General features: G+C 43.2%; 1 protein-coding gene across 1 annotated transcript; it reads left to right on the forward strand.

Annotated features, from left to right (window-relative positions):
• Positions 1–10631: 10631 nt before the first annotated feature.
• On the forward strand, positions 10632–13757 carry LOC123936078 (protein NYNRIN-like). The gene is made up of 3 exons (XM_045996851.1): positions 10632–10880; positions 11037–13106; positions 13410–13757. The coding sequence occupies exons 1-3, from the start codon at positions 10632–10634 to the stop codon at positions 13755–13757; spliced, it is 2667 nt and encodes an 888-aa protein (XP_045852807.1).
• The last annotated feature ends 2810 nt before the right edge of the window (positions 13758–16567 follow it).

Here is a 16567-nt window from a genome sequence, read left to right on the forward strand (position 1 = left end):
AACTGTCAGACAACATTCTAAGGTGTTCATACTATTTTTGCATACCCACCAACAATGCATGAGATCTCCAGTTGTTCCCCATCTTGGCCAAAACTTAGTAAATGAATGACAATTTAAAAAAATATATATGCTTTCTATTGGGTACATAGTGGTATCTCAGTGCAGTTTTCATTGCCATTTTCCTGAAGACTAAGATATTGGACATCATCTCATGAAATCATTGCCCATTTCCTTCGTGAAGTGAAATTTGTGCATTTCTTTACATGCCAACCTAGGGAATTATAGGAGTTCATTCCATATTCTGAATATATAGGTCCTTTGTCAGATGTATATAGGGAAAATATTTCCTCTAAATCTGTCTTTTCATTTTCTTTAGTACTCGTTTTTGAGGAATAAAAATTTTTAGTTATGATAAAGTCCAATTGGACAAGATTTCTCTTTCATAGCTTACATGTCTGTGCTTTAAGTAATAAATATTTGAGTATTTGAAAGTTCCACATATAGTATCCTATGTTTTCTTTTGTGCTAAGACTATGATAGATTGGATTTCATTTTTGTGTATGGCATAAAGTAAAGGTAGAAGTTTATTGTTTATCCTTACAGATATCCAGTTGTTGCAATACCAATGACTGTGTAGAGTTTCTTTTGCCAATTGGATAAATAGGGTCTGTCTTCCTTCTGGAAACTTTGTCCAAAACCAGCTCACCATATTTGTATAGGTCTACTTCTGAACTCCATTCTCTTCCATCACTCTATATGTCTATTCTTGCCAATAACTTCATATTTCCTTACTGAACTTTCTAATAAGCTGTTCATGTTTTTTTGTTGATATTGAAACTTTTTATTGCATGTTCCATTTGATAATTGCTAATATGTAGAAATACAACTGACTTTTTTATTGACCTTTAATCTTTGATCTTTCTAAATTCACTTGTTAGTTTTCTTTAAAAAGCGCTTTTAGTTTCATGTAGATTTCTCAGAGTATTCTATGTACACATTCATTTCCTTTATGAATAAAGTCAGTTTTACTTCTTCCATTCTGACCTGTTCAATTTTCCTTTTCTTTTCTTACTTTAATGTACTAGCTAGAACCTCCACTATATTGTTTAATAGAATCAGTGTGAAGAGACTTAACTTTTTTAGTTCCTTAGTTTAGACAGGAAAATAATCTTCCACCATAATGTATAATGTTAGCTGGCTATAGAGTTTTTCTGTAGATGTCCAGTATTAAATTGAACAATTGTCTTTTTAGTTTTGTAGGGTTTTGTCTGGTATGGGTGTTGAAGTTTGACAAATACGTCTCTTGCAACTTTGGAATTATCATATGTTCTTGCTGCTTCCTTTTTTTAGTATTAATATAGTAACTAGAGTGATTTTTTTTTAAATAAACTTTTAGGGGCACCTGGGTGGCTCAGTGGGTTAAAGCCTCTCCCTTTGGCTCAGGTCATGATCCCAGGATCCTGGGATTGAGCCCCATCTCGGGTTCTCTGCTCAGGGGTGTGTCTTCTTCCCCCTCTCTCTTTGCTGGCCTCTCTACCTACTTGTGATCTCTCTCTGTCAAACAAATAAATAAAATTTTTAAAAATGAACATTTATTTTTTAAATGTTTATTTTAGAATAGATTCAGATATACAGGAAAGTTGCAAAATGTTTGTAGAGTTTCTGAGTACCATCTACCAGTATACCTTATAAACATCTTAAAATACTGTAACACAATTGTCACAACTAATGAACCAGCATTAATACATTGTTATTGACTGAAGACTGTAATTACCAGATTTTTACCTAATGTCCTTTTTCTATCTCTAGATCTTATCCCAAGTACAATATTAGATTCAGTCATTATATCTTCCTTAAGCTCCTCTACAGTATGACAGCTGTTCAGACCTTTCCTATTTTTGATGACCATGACAATTTTGAGGCATTTAGTAGAATGACCTTCATTTGGGTTTGTCTGATGTTTCCTTACAGTTAGAGTAGTGTTATGTGTGGGTTTATTAAGTATTTTCAGTCCATACACATTAGGGATAGGTTTGCAGTTTTCCTGTCCTGTCTATGTTTGGTCTTGGAACCAGGATAATGGTGGACTCATATATTGAGCTGGGGGGTGTTCCCTCTTCCTTCCAGAAGGGCATGAGGGAATGCCAGTATTTTCTCCTAAAATGCTTTGTTGAATTCACTAGAAAAGTGATCTAAGATTTGAGGGGTTTCTTTTCTGGAATGGTTTTAAAATATGATTTTAATTCCTTAACAAGAATAAAACACTCCTTCTTGAGTTAGTGTTGCTAATTAGTTTATTTCAAGGAATGTGCACACTTCATCTCAGTTGTAAACGTAATCACCACAAAGTTAATCATAATATTTTTATGAATTTAGTATATATATGAACTGTCATTTTAGTTATTTCTTTCATTTATTCTTTTATTTTGGATATCAGTAATTTCTGAATTCTTTTTTCTTCCTAGATCAGTCTATGGATGAATCAGTTTCATTTATTATTTTTAATTAATTAATTTATTTTTTCAGCAAAACAGTATTCATTGTTTTTGCACAACACACAGTGCTCCATGCAATACGTGCCCTCCCTACTACCCACACCTGGTTCCCCCAACCTCCCACCCCCGCCCCTTCAAAACCCGTTCAAATAATCTTTGACAAAGCAGGAAAATATACAATAGAAAAAAGACAGTCTCTTCAATAAATGGTGCTGGGAAAACTGGACAGCGTTATGTAGAAGAATGAAACTCGACCATTATCTTACACTGTACACAAAGATAAACTCGAAATGGATAAAAGACCCCAACATGAGACAGGAATCTGTCAGAATCCTAGAGGAGAACATAGGCAGTAACCTCTTCGATATCAGCCACAGCAACTTCTTTCAAGATATGTCTCCAAAGGCCATGGAAACAAAAGTGAAAATGAACTTTTGGGACTTCATCAAGATCAAAAGCTTCTGCACAGCAAAGGAAACAGTCAACAAAACAAAAAGGCAACCCACGGAATGGGAGAAGATACTTGCAAATGACAGGACAGACAAAAGGTTGATTTCTATAAAGAACATCTCAAACTCAACACACATAAAACAGATAATCATATCAAGAAATGGGCAGAAGATATGAAAAGACACTTCTCCAACAAAGACATACAAATGGCTATCAGGCACATGAAAAAATGTTCATCATCACTAGCCATCAGGGAGATTCAAATTAAAACCACATTGAGACACCACCTGACACCAGTTAGAATGGCCAAAATTAGCAAGACAGGAAACAACGTGTGTTGGAGAGGATGTGGAGAAAGGGGAACCCTCTTACACTGTTGGTGGGAATGCAAGCTAATGCAGCCACTTTGGAGAACAGTGTGGAGATTCCTCAAGAAATTACAAATAGAGCTTCCCTATGACCCTGCAATTGCACTGCTGGGTATTTACCCCTAAGATACAGATGTAGTGAAAAGAAGGGCCATCTGTACCCCAATGTTTATTGCAGCAATGGCCACGGTCACCAAACTGTGGAAAGAACCAAGATGCCCTTCAACGGATGAATGGATAAGGAAGATGTGGTCCATATACACAATGGAGTATTATGCCTCCATCAGAAAGGATGAATACCCAACTTTTGTAGCAACATGGACGGGACTGGAAGAAATTATACTGAGTGAAATAAGTCAATCAGAGAGAGTCAAGTATCATATGGTCTCACTTATTTGTGGAGCATAACAAAGAACATGGAGGACATGGGGAGATGGAGAGGAGAGGGAGTTGAGGGAAACTGGAAGGGGAGATGAACCATGAGAGACTATGGACTCTGAAAAACAACCAGAGGGTTTTGAAGGGGCGGGGGTGTGGGAGGTTGAGGAACCAGGTGGTGGGTAATAGGGAGGGCACATACTGCATGGAGCACTGAGGGTAATGCCAAAACAATGATCACTGTTATGCTGTAAATAAACAAATTAAAAAATAAAAAATAAATAAAAAAAAGACTGTTTAGGCTATCAGGATCCCTTCCATTTCCAAATGAATTATAGGATTTGGCTGTCAGTTTCTGCAACAAACAAACAAACAAACACAGCTAGGATTCTGAAAGGTGCTGTGTTGAATCTGTAGATCAATTTGGATAGTATTATCATATTCCTAATATTAAATCTCTGAGCCATGAATATGGAATATCTTTCTATTTATTTAGGTCCTAAGATTCTTTCATCAACATTTTATACTTTTTAGTATACAAGACTTCTTGTACTTCATTTTTAAAATTTATTCCTGAGTATTTACTCTTTTTGATACTATTCCAGATAAGAATTTTTCTTAACTTAGAGTTCAAATTATTCATTGCTAGTGTACAGAAATACCATTAGTTCTTTAGAGATTTTAAATCCTATAAACTTTATGAATTTATACCTAGATTCTAAGTAATATATTTTTTTTAAATTTAATTATTTGACAGACAGAGATCACAAAGAATTTGAGAGAGCAGAGGAAGCAGGTGCCAAGCTGAACTGAGAGCCTAATGCAGGGCCTGATCCCATCACCCTGGGACCATGACCCAAGCTGAAGGCAGAGGCTTTAACCCACTGAGTCACCCAGGCACCCCTAAGTAATTCATTTTTAATGATTCTATTTATTTGGAAGGAGAGAGAAAGAGCAAAGACAAGCAGGAGAAAACCAGGCAAGGGAAAGCAGGCTTCCCGCCCAGCAAGAAGCCTGATGCAGGACTTAATCCCAGGACCTGGGGGATCACAACCAGAGCTTAAGGCAGATGCCCAACTGACAGAGACACCCAGGTGTCCTGAGTCTATGTGATTTTATCTCTAACCCTCACAACAATGATATATAAAGGATGTTATTATTATGTTTTACAGATGTTGCTAAGAATAGGAAAGAAGAATTATGAGACTAATAGAAATTAAGAATAAATTTTGACAAAAAATAATACATTGTAAAGACTATAAACAAATCGACATGTGAAATGAACTCTAATATCAAATGCTTTCTAATATGCCACGTGCCCTCCAGTGACCCTGGCTCTCCTTAACCTTAGTAATTTATTCTTAACACCACCTTATGAACAAATAATCATTTTGCCTATCTGTGCACCTCAAGTATGCCTTATCTTTCTGTTTCACTCTGTAAATCTGCAAAATGATAACCATTTGTATTTTCTAAAATGACTTCATCCTTAGTAACATATCCTATTGTGATTCATTACTCAAGAGTAAAAACTACCTGCTATGTCATAAGAAAGACATTTGTTTTAAAATAATTTAAGCCTCTTTGAAAGGCTAAAATTACATTATGCTTGAAAATGAGGGAAAAAAAGATGAAAGAAATCATTTAAAATGTTCACAGAATCTTTAATGTTATTGATTTCATTTGCTCCAGATCAAACCAGGAAGTTTGTAGGACTGTGGGGGTACGGCATGCCAGAAACACCAAAAATTATGAATTTCTTGATAGGAATTACATAAAACTTCTGTTTTCTCGGTTTTTATTTCAGGCAACTGGCTGTCTCAGACTTCAAAGTCCAGATAGTGATGTAGACTCAATATAATGAAACCAGATTCCAAGTAATATTTTATTTCACTGGACGTTAAAGTAAACTCTTTTATCTGGAATCCATGTGAGAAAGATAGCCTGCCACTGCTCAGAATAACAAACAAATACCCTGGCTATACCCACCTCTATGCTGTATACTGCCTAAAGTCCCTTGGAAAAGGAAATGGGCTGCATTACAATTTCAAAAATAGCCAGAGATTGAAAATCAATGCACCACAGAGCACGTTGTTTTGACCCTTTGTCTAAAGGGCAAATGCAGACCAATCAGATTCTAGAACTGAGTGCCATATACAGGGATTTGTTTCCTGCACAAAACCTCAAAGAAAACAGTGCATTCGAATGGTAATGAAGAGAGGGCCTGAGTGCATACAGTGGTATATTAAACTTGGAGGAGCTAATGTGCATTTTCCTGTGAATCAGCCTCCCCATAGGACTCATTAGGAATGCACATTAAAGATACAGACAAGTGTGCCATTTTTAAATCAAGTGTCTTATTTCTTACAGCACTATTAGTATTGTACGCATTCTGGTAAGTTGCATTTTTGACTGCAATTTAATTGTGCAGCCGGGAAATCTGATTCCATTTCCAAGCTGTAAAAACATCCTCCTGTGAGGGTAGAATGGGGAGAAGTGTGGGGGGAGGCATAAAGAGAGTGAATTAGAATAGGAAGTGATCGATTACTTCCTTTTCTCTTAAAAACTAAATATGCTGGTCTTTTGAGCTCAATTCTTACTTAGAATCCATACGAATTCCCACAAAATAGCAGTCTACAAATGGTGCTGAGGAAATGACAGCTGCGACCACACCAGCAATGCTTAGGAAAAGTTGAGAGGCACTTCTGCAAGAGGGTGATTGAACCCATGGGGAGCTTCAGATGGAAAGATGTTACATACGGGGCGATCTGCATGGAGAAGAGCAGAAAAATACTCATATGATTATGATTAGACATGTAGCAGGAAAGCAAAACACAATTTAGCTTATGAAGAAACTGAAATTCAAGTGGGTCAGCCTTGAAGTTCTAAAATTCCTTGCAGGGGCACCTGGGTGACTCTGTGGGTTAAACCTCTGCCTTTGGCTCAGATCATGATCTCAGGGTCCTGGAATTAAGCCCCACATCAGGCTCTCTGCTCAGTGGGGAGCCTGCTTCTCCCTCTCTCTCTGCCTGCCTCTCTGCCTACTTGTGATCTCTGACTGTCAAATAAATAAAATAAAAATCTTTAAAAAATTCCTTGAAGAACAATATCCACTTTTTTTTTTCAGTTCTTATTATACCATGCTTGTAAGAGGCAAACACTTAAAATCTGGTTGCATTTAATTCCAACGTGTGTTAAAGGGATAAAAAAAAAAAAAAAAACACAGCATAAAAGACTTCTTTATCTTACAAAGATATGTCTAAACACTGAAGTCATTCCTCCAGGATTCTAGGGCAACGGCATGCTGGTCACATAGCACTACTCCAACTTCATTGTCAATATCCTCTTTCTAGAGAAGGTGATAGACTCAGATAAGCATGTTATTGGTTAATCATGAGGGTCCAAGGACACAAGTCCTGCTGGGATTTCTTTTCTTTTCTTTTTTTTTTTTTTTAAGATTTATTTATTTGACAGATAGAGATTACAAGTAGGCAGAGAGGCAGGCAGAGAGAGAGAGAGGAGGAAGCAGGCTCCCACCCTGCTGGGATTTCTGAGGAAGGAATTTAAGGCATGATTTCCTTCTCCAAGGGATTTGAAACAAAAGACAAGGTTTGTCTCTCTTCAGTCTGAGGAGAACACTTCATGAGTGGTCTCAGATGACTGGATCTTGGGATAAGAGGCAGCACATGTCTATTTCTTGTGATCATTAGAACGGCTACTCAACTGTGTAAAACTTTGTGAGCTCTGCTGGAAGCAGTGCTGAGGGTCAGGGCTTTCATCTGGGACATGGTAGTGAAAGACCCCCTTCCTCCTTGCTGAGGGCTTTTTCCAGAGTGCTGAAACAAGGCCGCCACGCCAGAACAAACAGCTATGTCTTTGTCTTGAACCCAACGCCTGACTATGCTTAATTTAAATAGACCAATCAGGTTCCTGTAACTAAGCATCTGCTTCTGTAAGTCCGCTTCCCGCTCCCCCGCTCTACCCCCCCCTTCCCGCCTTCGTCTTCACGCGCGCGGGTCCTCCAAAGCCAATCCGCTAACACCAAGTATGCCTTTTTCAAATGTTCAAACTGTCAGCCAATCAGCTCCGCCCCACCCAAAACTTGTTTGTACCTGTCTATAAAAACCCTGCACCACCCGAGCCTGGTGTGCTCAGCTAGCAGGAGCTGCTGACCACCCGCAGGCGCCCGCGTTACAATAAAGATCCTCTTGCTGTTTGCATCCTGTGGAAGTGTTGAATTCTTGGGTACGGGGATCCGCGGGTCTTTCATTTGGAGGTCCCACCGAGATCATCGGACTCCTGCCCAAGGATCCAACCGACTCCCACCGGGAGGTAAGCTGGCCAGCATTTAAGCCTTAATAACTGTGTTCTCATTTTCTGTCTCGTGCTCGTGTTCTCGTCTCCCGTTTGTTCTGCCTATACGCCTGTATAGGACTGTACTACTACGCATAGTAGATCTGTATTCTGGGCAGCTTGAGAAGGAGTTGACGAACTCGGACTTCTCCCGTGCCACCCTGGGGGACGCCCCAGGGATTAGAGGGGCCCGTTTTTTCGGGCCCCCACACGTATCCGAGGGATACGTCCATCAGTGGGCCACAGAGGAAACTCATATTTCCTCACGGCCGTCTGAATCTGTACTTTCGGTTTTGCACCAAAATCGCGCAGCGTTTCTTTTTGCTGGCTCGTTAAGTGTCTTGTGTGCGTTAAGTGTCTTGTGTGTTTTGTGTGTCTTTCTCGTTGCCCTTTGGATTTCCCTTGATTCCAAAATGGGACAGACACTTATGAGTCTCACTTTAGGACATTGGAGAGACGTCCAAATCCGAGCCAATAACCTGTCGGTGGAAGTCAGAAGAAGGAAATGGCAGACACTTTGTACTTCAGAATGGCCTACCTTTAACGTTGGGTGGCCCAAAGATGGAACCTTTAACATCCATGTTATTTTACAGGTCAAAGAACGAGTCTTCAACCAGGGACCCCAAGACCATCCGGACCAAGTACCCTATGTTGTAGTGTGGGAAAGCCTGGTTGATGAGCCTCCTCCTTGGGTCTCTCCCTTCGTTCACCCAAAGCCCAAAACCCTTCCATACACCACTTCTCCCCCAGGACCCTCCGCTCCCCCCGTCCCTCACCCCATCCCAGATCCCACCGACCCTCCCAAACCTCCTTCTTCCTCTAACCTATATCCTATAGTCAGCGATCCCTCTTCTCCACGGCGTCCTAAACCACAGAAGATCCTTCCTCTGGAGGACTCCCCCTTAATAGACCTTCTATCTGAAGAACCTCCCCCTTATCCTCCTCCCCCTCCTGCGCAGGCACTAAATTCCACAAGGGAGCCAGAGCACCCACTTGAAGAACGCGACCCCTTGCCATCCCCAATGGTGGGAAGACTTAGGGGTCGCAGGGAGCCAACACAAGAAGGAACTTCCAAACTCTTTCCCCTGCACCAAGGAGGAGGGCCAGGCAATCAGCTCCAATATTGGCCCTTTTCGGCCTCCGACCTATATAATTGGAAGTCCCATAACCCTTCCTTTTCACAGGACCCCGTAGCCCTAACTGCCTTAATTGAATCCATTCTAATCACACACCAACCCACCTGGGATGATTGTCAACAACTCTTGCAGGCTCTCCTCACCACTGAGGAGAGACAAAAGGTTTTCCTGGAGGCCAGAAAAAAACGTTTTAGGGGAAGACGGAAGGCCCACACAACTCCCTAATGTGATAGATGCCGCCTTCCCTTTGACCCGTCCCGTCTGGGATTTCAACACGGCGGAAGGTAGGACCCACCTAAATCTTTACCGCCAGTTACTCATAGCAGGTCTCCATAATGCGGGGAGTTGCCCCATCAATTTGGCTCAGGTAAGACAGATAACTCAGGGGCCAGAGGAATCTCCAACCGCTTTCCTGGAAAGGCTTAAGGAGGCTTATCGCAGGTATACGCCTTTTGACCCAGATAGCAATGAGCAGAGAGGAAACGTTTCAATGACATTTATTTGGCAGTCAGCACCAGATATAAGGAATAAACTACAGCGTTTAGAGAACCTACAAGATTTCTCTTTACAAGATTTATTAAAGGAGGCAGAAAAGATTTTTAATAAAAGAGAGACTCAGGAAGAAAAGGAGGAACGACTTAGGAAGTTGCAGGAAGAAAAGGAGGAACGACTTAGGAAGTTGCAGGAAGAGAAAGAGGAGAAACTAAAGAAGGAAGCTGAAGAAAGGGAAGAGAAACGAGAACGTAAACGAAGTAAGGAACTTAGCAAAATCTTGGCCGCCGTAGTGCAAGGCAGCCAAGGACCAGAGGCAGGAAAGTCAGACAGGGAGGGAGACATAAGGAGGCCCCGAGTAGACCGAAACCAATGTGCCTACTGTAAAGAAAGGGGACATTGGGCCAAAGAATGCCCAAAGAAATTCAGACACCCTAAGGAAAATGCTAAGCAAGTCACAAGACTTATGGCTTTAGACGAAGACTAGGGCCGTCAGGGTCAGGAGCCCCCCCCCAAACCCCGGGTATCCCTAACCGTTGGGGGGGCAACCAGTCACCTTCTTAGTAGATACAGGGGCTCAACACTCCGTTTTAACCAAGAGCCCTGGACCATTAAGTGACCGGGTGGCATGGGTTCAAGGAGCAACAGGAGGAAAACAATATAAATGGACTACGGAGAGAAAAGTACATCTGGCTTCAGGTAAAGTTTCTCACTCATTCCTTCATGTGCCTGACTGCCCCTACCCACTCCTGGGGAGAGATTTATTAACCAAGCTCAAGGCTCAAATCCATTTTGAGCCACAGGGGGCCACTGTGACCGGCCCCAACGGGACTCCTTTACACATCCTTACCCTACAGTTAGAAGAAAAATATAGACTACATGAGGAGCCCTCCCAACCTCAGAGAAACATAGAGTCCTGGCTTGCGTCTTACCCGGATGCCTGGGCGGAAACAGGAGGAATGGGACTAGCTATCCAGCAGCCCCCCATTCACATACAATTAAAGGCAACGGCCGTTCCTGTCAATGTTAAGCAATATCCTATGTCCAATGAGGCCTACCAGGGCATCAAACCGCACATAAGGCGGTCACTAGACCAGGGCATTTTGGCCCCATGCCGGTCCTCCTGGAACACTCCTCTGTTACCTGTCAAGAAACCTGGCACCAATGATTACCGGCCGGTCCAAGACCTGAGGGAGGTCAATAAGAGGGTAGAAGACATCCAGCCTACGGTGCCCAACCCTTACAACTTACTTAGTTCCCTGCCTCCAACCCACTTCTGGTATACGGTCCTAGATCTCAAAGATGCTTTCTTCTGTTTGAGACTAAGTCCTCAGAGTCAGCCCCTCTTCGCCTTTGAATGGAAGGATCCAGACTTGGGAATATCAGGTCAGTTAACCTGGACATGGCTACCACAAGGGTTTAAGAATAGCCCAACGCTGTTCGACGAAGCCCTTCACCAGGACCTGGCCGACTTACGGGTAAGACATCCCTCTCTGATCCTGCTCCAATATGTCGATGACATTCTATTAGCGGCTACCAATGAAGAGGACTGCCGAACAGGTACTGGGAACCTCCTATTAACCCTAGGCCAACTGGGATATAGGGCATCCGCAAAGAAGGCCCAGATCTGCCAGACTAAAGTCACTTACCTGGGTTATGAGCTATATAATGGCCAACGATGGCTAACAGCCGCGAGAAAAGAGACTATCTCTGGCATTCCCGCACCTCAAAACCACAGGCAATTGCAGGAATTCTTAGGGACCGCAGGCTTCTGTAGACTATGGATTCCGGGGTTTGAGGAGATAGCGGCTTCTCTGTACCCCTTAACAAAACAAGATACTCCTTTTGTTTGGACTGAGCAACAACAGCAGGCATTTGACCATATCAAACAAGCACTCCTTACATCTCCGGCGTTAGGCCTGCCAGACATAACAAAACCCTTCGACCTCTTTGTTGATGAAAAACAAGGATTTGCTAAGGGGGTCCTAACTCAAAGGCTCGGGCCTTGGAGACGCCCTATTGCCTACCTGTCCAAAAAGTTAGACCCCATGGTGGCAGGCTGGCCACCATGTCTAAAAATGATAGCAGCAATCGCGGTCCTCATCAAGGACGCAACCAAACTAACTTTGGGACAGCCCCTAACCATCCTGGCTCCACATACAGTGGAGTCTTTAATCCGCCAACCACCAGACCGCTGGCTGTCTAATGCCCGCCTGACTCATTATCAGTCCCTCCTCCTGGACTCAGACAGGATCCAGTTCGGACCTATAGTGACTCTTAACCCCGCAACCTTATTGCCCACTCCTAGGGAGGCACCATTGCATGACTGTCACCAGATCCTTGCTGAAACACATGGGACACGGCCCGACCTAACTGACCAGCCCATGAAGGATGCAGACCTGACCTGGTATACTGATGGCAGTAGCTACCTGCAGGATGGAAAACGACGAGCAGGAGCGGCCATCACGACCGACTCTCAAATTGTATGGGCAAGCGCGCTACCAGAAGGCACCTCGGCGCAGCGGGCAGAATTGATCGCCTTAACCCAGGCCCTCCAACTGGCAGAAGGTAAGAATCTTAATGTCTATACAGACAGCAGATATGCTTTTGCCACTGCCCATATTCACGGAGAAATTTATCGGCGGAGGGGACTACTAACCTCTGACGGTAAGGAGATTAAAAATAAGACCGAAATATTGGCCCTATTAAGAGCCTTATTTCTCCCCAAGAAGCTGAGCATAATGCACTGCCCTGGCCATCAAAAAGGGGATACCCCCGAGGCGAGAGGAAACCGCCTAGCTGATGCGACAGCCAAACAGGCAGCTTTGGGGCCCCAACTATTAACTGTTACTATACTCACTGAGATAGGAGAGCCAGATGAGACCCCCATTTGGAATTATGAGGAGGCCGACTTGGATTTCATACAGAAGATAGGGGCCAATTACAACTCAGCCCTAAACCGATGGGAATACCGAGGAAAGGCCATAGTACCTATAAAGATGGCGCAGGAACTAATAAATCACCTCCATCAGCTGACTCATCTGAGCGCGAACAAGATGAGATCTCTTATGGATAGGGCCAATTTAAAAAACTACTTCCCCAAACAAAACTTCCTTCTTCGTCAAGCGGCCGCTAATTGTAAAGCCTGCGCCCAAGTCAATCCTGGGAAGACTATTATTGGACCAGGTGTCCAGGTACGTGGTCATCGACCTGGCACACATTGGGAAATTGACTTTACCGAAATTAAACCTGGCATGTATGGATATAAATACCTCTTAGTTTTTCTAGACACCTTTTCAGGATGGGCAGAAGCCTTTCCTACCAAAAAGGAAACCGCCAATATAGTCGCCAAGAAGCTACTGGAAGAAATTTTTCCAAGGTATGGAATGCCCGAGGTACTAGGGTCCGACAACGGGTCCGCCTTTGTCTCCCAGGTAAGTCAGTCGGTGGCCAAGCTGCTGGGGATTGATTGGAGACTACATTGTGCTTACAGACCCCAGAGTTCAGGACAGGTAGAAAGAATGAATAGGACCATTAAGGAGACTCTAACTAAATTACTGCTTGAAACTGGCTCTAAAGATTGGGTATTGCTCCTACCTCTAGCATTCTATTGGGCCAGAAATACTCCAGGCCCCCATGGATTAACCCCCTTCGAAATTCTCTATGGTGCTCCGCCCCCCGCTGTCACGTTCTTTGCGCCAGATATCTCTGCTCATTCCCCCTCCCCCTCCATACAGGCCCATCTGCAAGCCTTGCAGCTGGTGCAACAAGAGGTCTGGAAACCCCTGGCAGCCGCCTACGAGGAAAATCTTAACGCCTCATTGCGGCCTCATCCCTACAAAATCGGAGACATCGTTTGGGTCCGCAGACATCGAGCCACAAACCTTGAACCCCGTTGGAAAGGACCCCACACGGTACTCCTGACAATGCCCACGGTGCTAAAAGTTGACGGGATTGCAGCCTGGATCCACGCCTCCCATGTGAAAACGGCACACCCGGAAGAACAAACAGGACACCCTCAGAACTCGGAATGGACCGTCCAACGCTCCCCAAACCCACTAAAGATAAGACTCATTCGCCGTTGATCTTACTCTTTTGCTTATTCTCTTTCCTTTCCCCTATAAATGGCACCAGCCCACATCTCCCCAAGCAATTAACCTGGCAGGTTCTCTCTCAAACGGGGGAAGTTATCTGGTCCAGTACGGCCCAACACGCCCCTAATACATGGTGGCCTACCCTGTATCCGGATCTCTGTAAACTGGCTATGGGATCTTGGGACATAGGTCAACACGATGATCCCCATAAGCCACCAACATCCCCTACAAGCAATGGAATGTCGCCCCCTAACCGGGGATGTGGAGACGGACCACGACGTTACAAACTTAGTGTATTCCCCTTTTATGTCTGCCCCGCGCCAAAGAATAGTAATACTAGAGGACGGGCCTATAAATGTGGAGGCCCTAATGACTTCTACTGTGCGGCCTGGGGATGTGAAACTACAGGTGATGTCTATTGGAAACCCACCTCAAATTGGGATTTTATCACTGTAATAGCTAATTGTTCCCATCAGCTGGGAACATTTTGGGGAAGGGAAAATGATGGAAAACATTGTAAAAATGCATGATGTCACCCCCTTAAGATTACCTTCACAGAGTCTGGAAAGAAAGCAGTCCACTGGACAAAAGGATATAGCTGGGGCCTTAGACTCTATAAGGAAAATTATGACGAAGGACTCATATTTACTATAAAACTCTCAATTAAATCCCCCTCTGCAGCCATAGGACCTAACCCGGTCCTGCCAGATCAGAGAGATTCCGATATCGGAGAGAACCCATAACCCTAACCATAGCCCTATTGTTAGGAGTCGGGGGAATAGCGGCAGGAATTGGGACAGGAACTTCTGCCCTACTTCAAAGCACCCAGCTTATGCAATTACAAGTTGCCATGACCGCTGATTTGGAGGCTATAGAGAAGTCAATCACTGCCTTAGAAAAATCCTTAACCTCCCTTTCCGAGGTTGTTCTACAAAACAGAAGGGGGTTAGACTTGTTATTCCTAAAAGAAGGAGGGTTATGTGCAGCCCTCAAAGAGGAATGCTGTTTTTATGCTGATCAAACAGGGGTAGTTAGGGAGACAATGGATAAACTCAGAGAAAGATTGGCCCAGAGAAGAAGAGATTTTGAATCCCAGCAAGGCTGGTTTGAAGGCTGGTACAATCGGTCACCTTGGTTCGCCACTTTATTATCCACCCTTTTGGGACCCCTTATTATTCTATTACTGATTTTAGCAATTGGCCCTTACATCCTAAATAAGCTTGTTCAGTTCATCAAAGACCGCTTGTCAGTAATCCAGACAATGGTACTGACACAGCAATATCAACTGCTCAAACAAGCCGAATCCCAAACTGACATAATATAAGTACAGGACAAATGGATATAAGATTCTATCCATGATAAAGAAAAAGGAGGGAATGAAAGACTCCCTTCCTCCTTGCTGAGGGCTTTTTCCAGAGTGCTGAAACAAGGCCGCCACGCCAGAACAAACAGCTATGTCTTTGTCTTGAACCCAACGCCTGACTATGCTTAATTTAAATAGACCAATCAGGTTCCTGTAACTAAGCATCTGCTTCTGTAAGTCCGCTTCCCGCTTCCCCGCTCTACCCCCCCTTCCCGCCTTCGTCTTCGCGCGCGTGGGTCCTCCAAAGCCAATCCGCTAACACCAAGTATGCCTTTTTCAAATGTTCAAACTGTCAGCCAATCAGCTCCGCCCCACCCAAAACTTGTTTGTACCTGTCTATAAAAACCCTGCACCACCCCAGCCTGGTGTGCTCAGCTAGCAGGAGCTGCTGACCACCCGCAGGCGCCCGCGTTACAATAAAGATCCTCTTGCTGTTTGCATCCTGTGGCAGTGTTGAATTCTTGGGTATGGGGATCCGCGGGTCTTTCAGTAGCAACCCCTTAGAAAAAAAAAGCAGAGTGGGATCCTCCCCAACCATAAAAGAATGGTTAGAGTCTACAGCTTACTCAGAGCTGCAAGAAACTGCCAGGCATTCCATCACCTGCTAATTTGCCACAGTAGAAGAGAATGTGTATGTCAAGGGATATAATTAAAGGGATATACAACCATGAGTAGGTTTAGGAATGCACAGATCATCTGTCATATGACTTTAAAAAAGAGATAAACTGAAGGTACATAAAGTTGGGTTTATAAAAAACAAGGTATCAGAAGGATTTAAGATATAAGAGCAACTGTGAGACACCAAATGAAATCTTGAGGATAACTATGAAATTTGATCCAGGAGATGAATAATCTTCATGGACACACAATCACAGAATGGGCCATTAATTAAAAATCTACCTTTCAAATGACCTCACTCCAGTGGGTTTTATAGCTGATTCTACCAAATTTTAAATATTTTACCCTTTCTTTCTAGGTCATAGGAAAATATGGAAAGAATTTCAGTTTGTCCTATAAAGCTAACCTTTGTGCTAATGATATTAAAGGAAACTTAGCCCTGGTCTCAAAGTATAAAAATAAACTTCACAATAAAAAAGTATGACAATTGTTTTAGAGAAAAAATTTGTAACAGACTGTATTAGTCAGTATTCCCCCACAAAACTAGAGCCAGAAGTATAGACAGTAATATCTATAAGAGATTTGTTATAGGAATATGTTCAGGCAGTTATGGAGGCAAGGAGGCCCACAATCTGCATCTGTAAGCTGGAAAATCAGGAAAGGTGGTGGTATAATTCAGTCCGAGTCCAAAGGCCAAAGATTCAGGCTGATGTTCTAAGCCCTGGGCTGAATCTGAATGCCCAAGGGAGTCCAAGAGCAGGAGAAGATGGATGTCTCAGTTCAAGCACAGAAAGAAGTTGCCCTTCCCCTGCCTTTTTGT

The sequence above is a fragment of the Meles meles genome, unplaced genomic scaffold (assembly GCF_922984935.1).
Source record: "Meles meles unplaced genomic scaffold, mMelMel3.1 paternal haplotype, whole genome shotgun sequence".
Classification (NCBI taxonomy): domain Eukaryota; kingdom Metazoa; phylum Chordata; class Mammalia; order Carnivora; family Mustelidae; genus Meles; species Meles meles.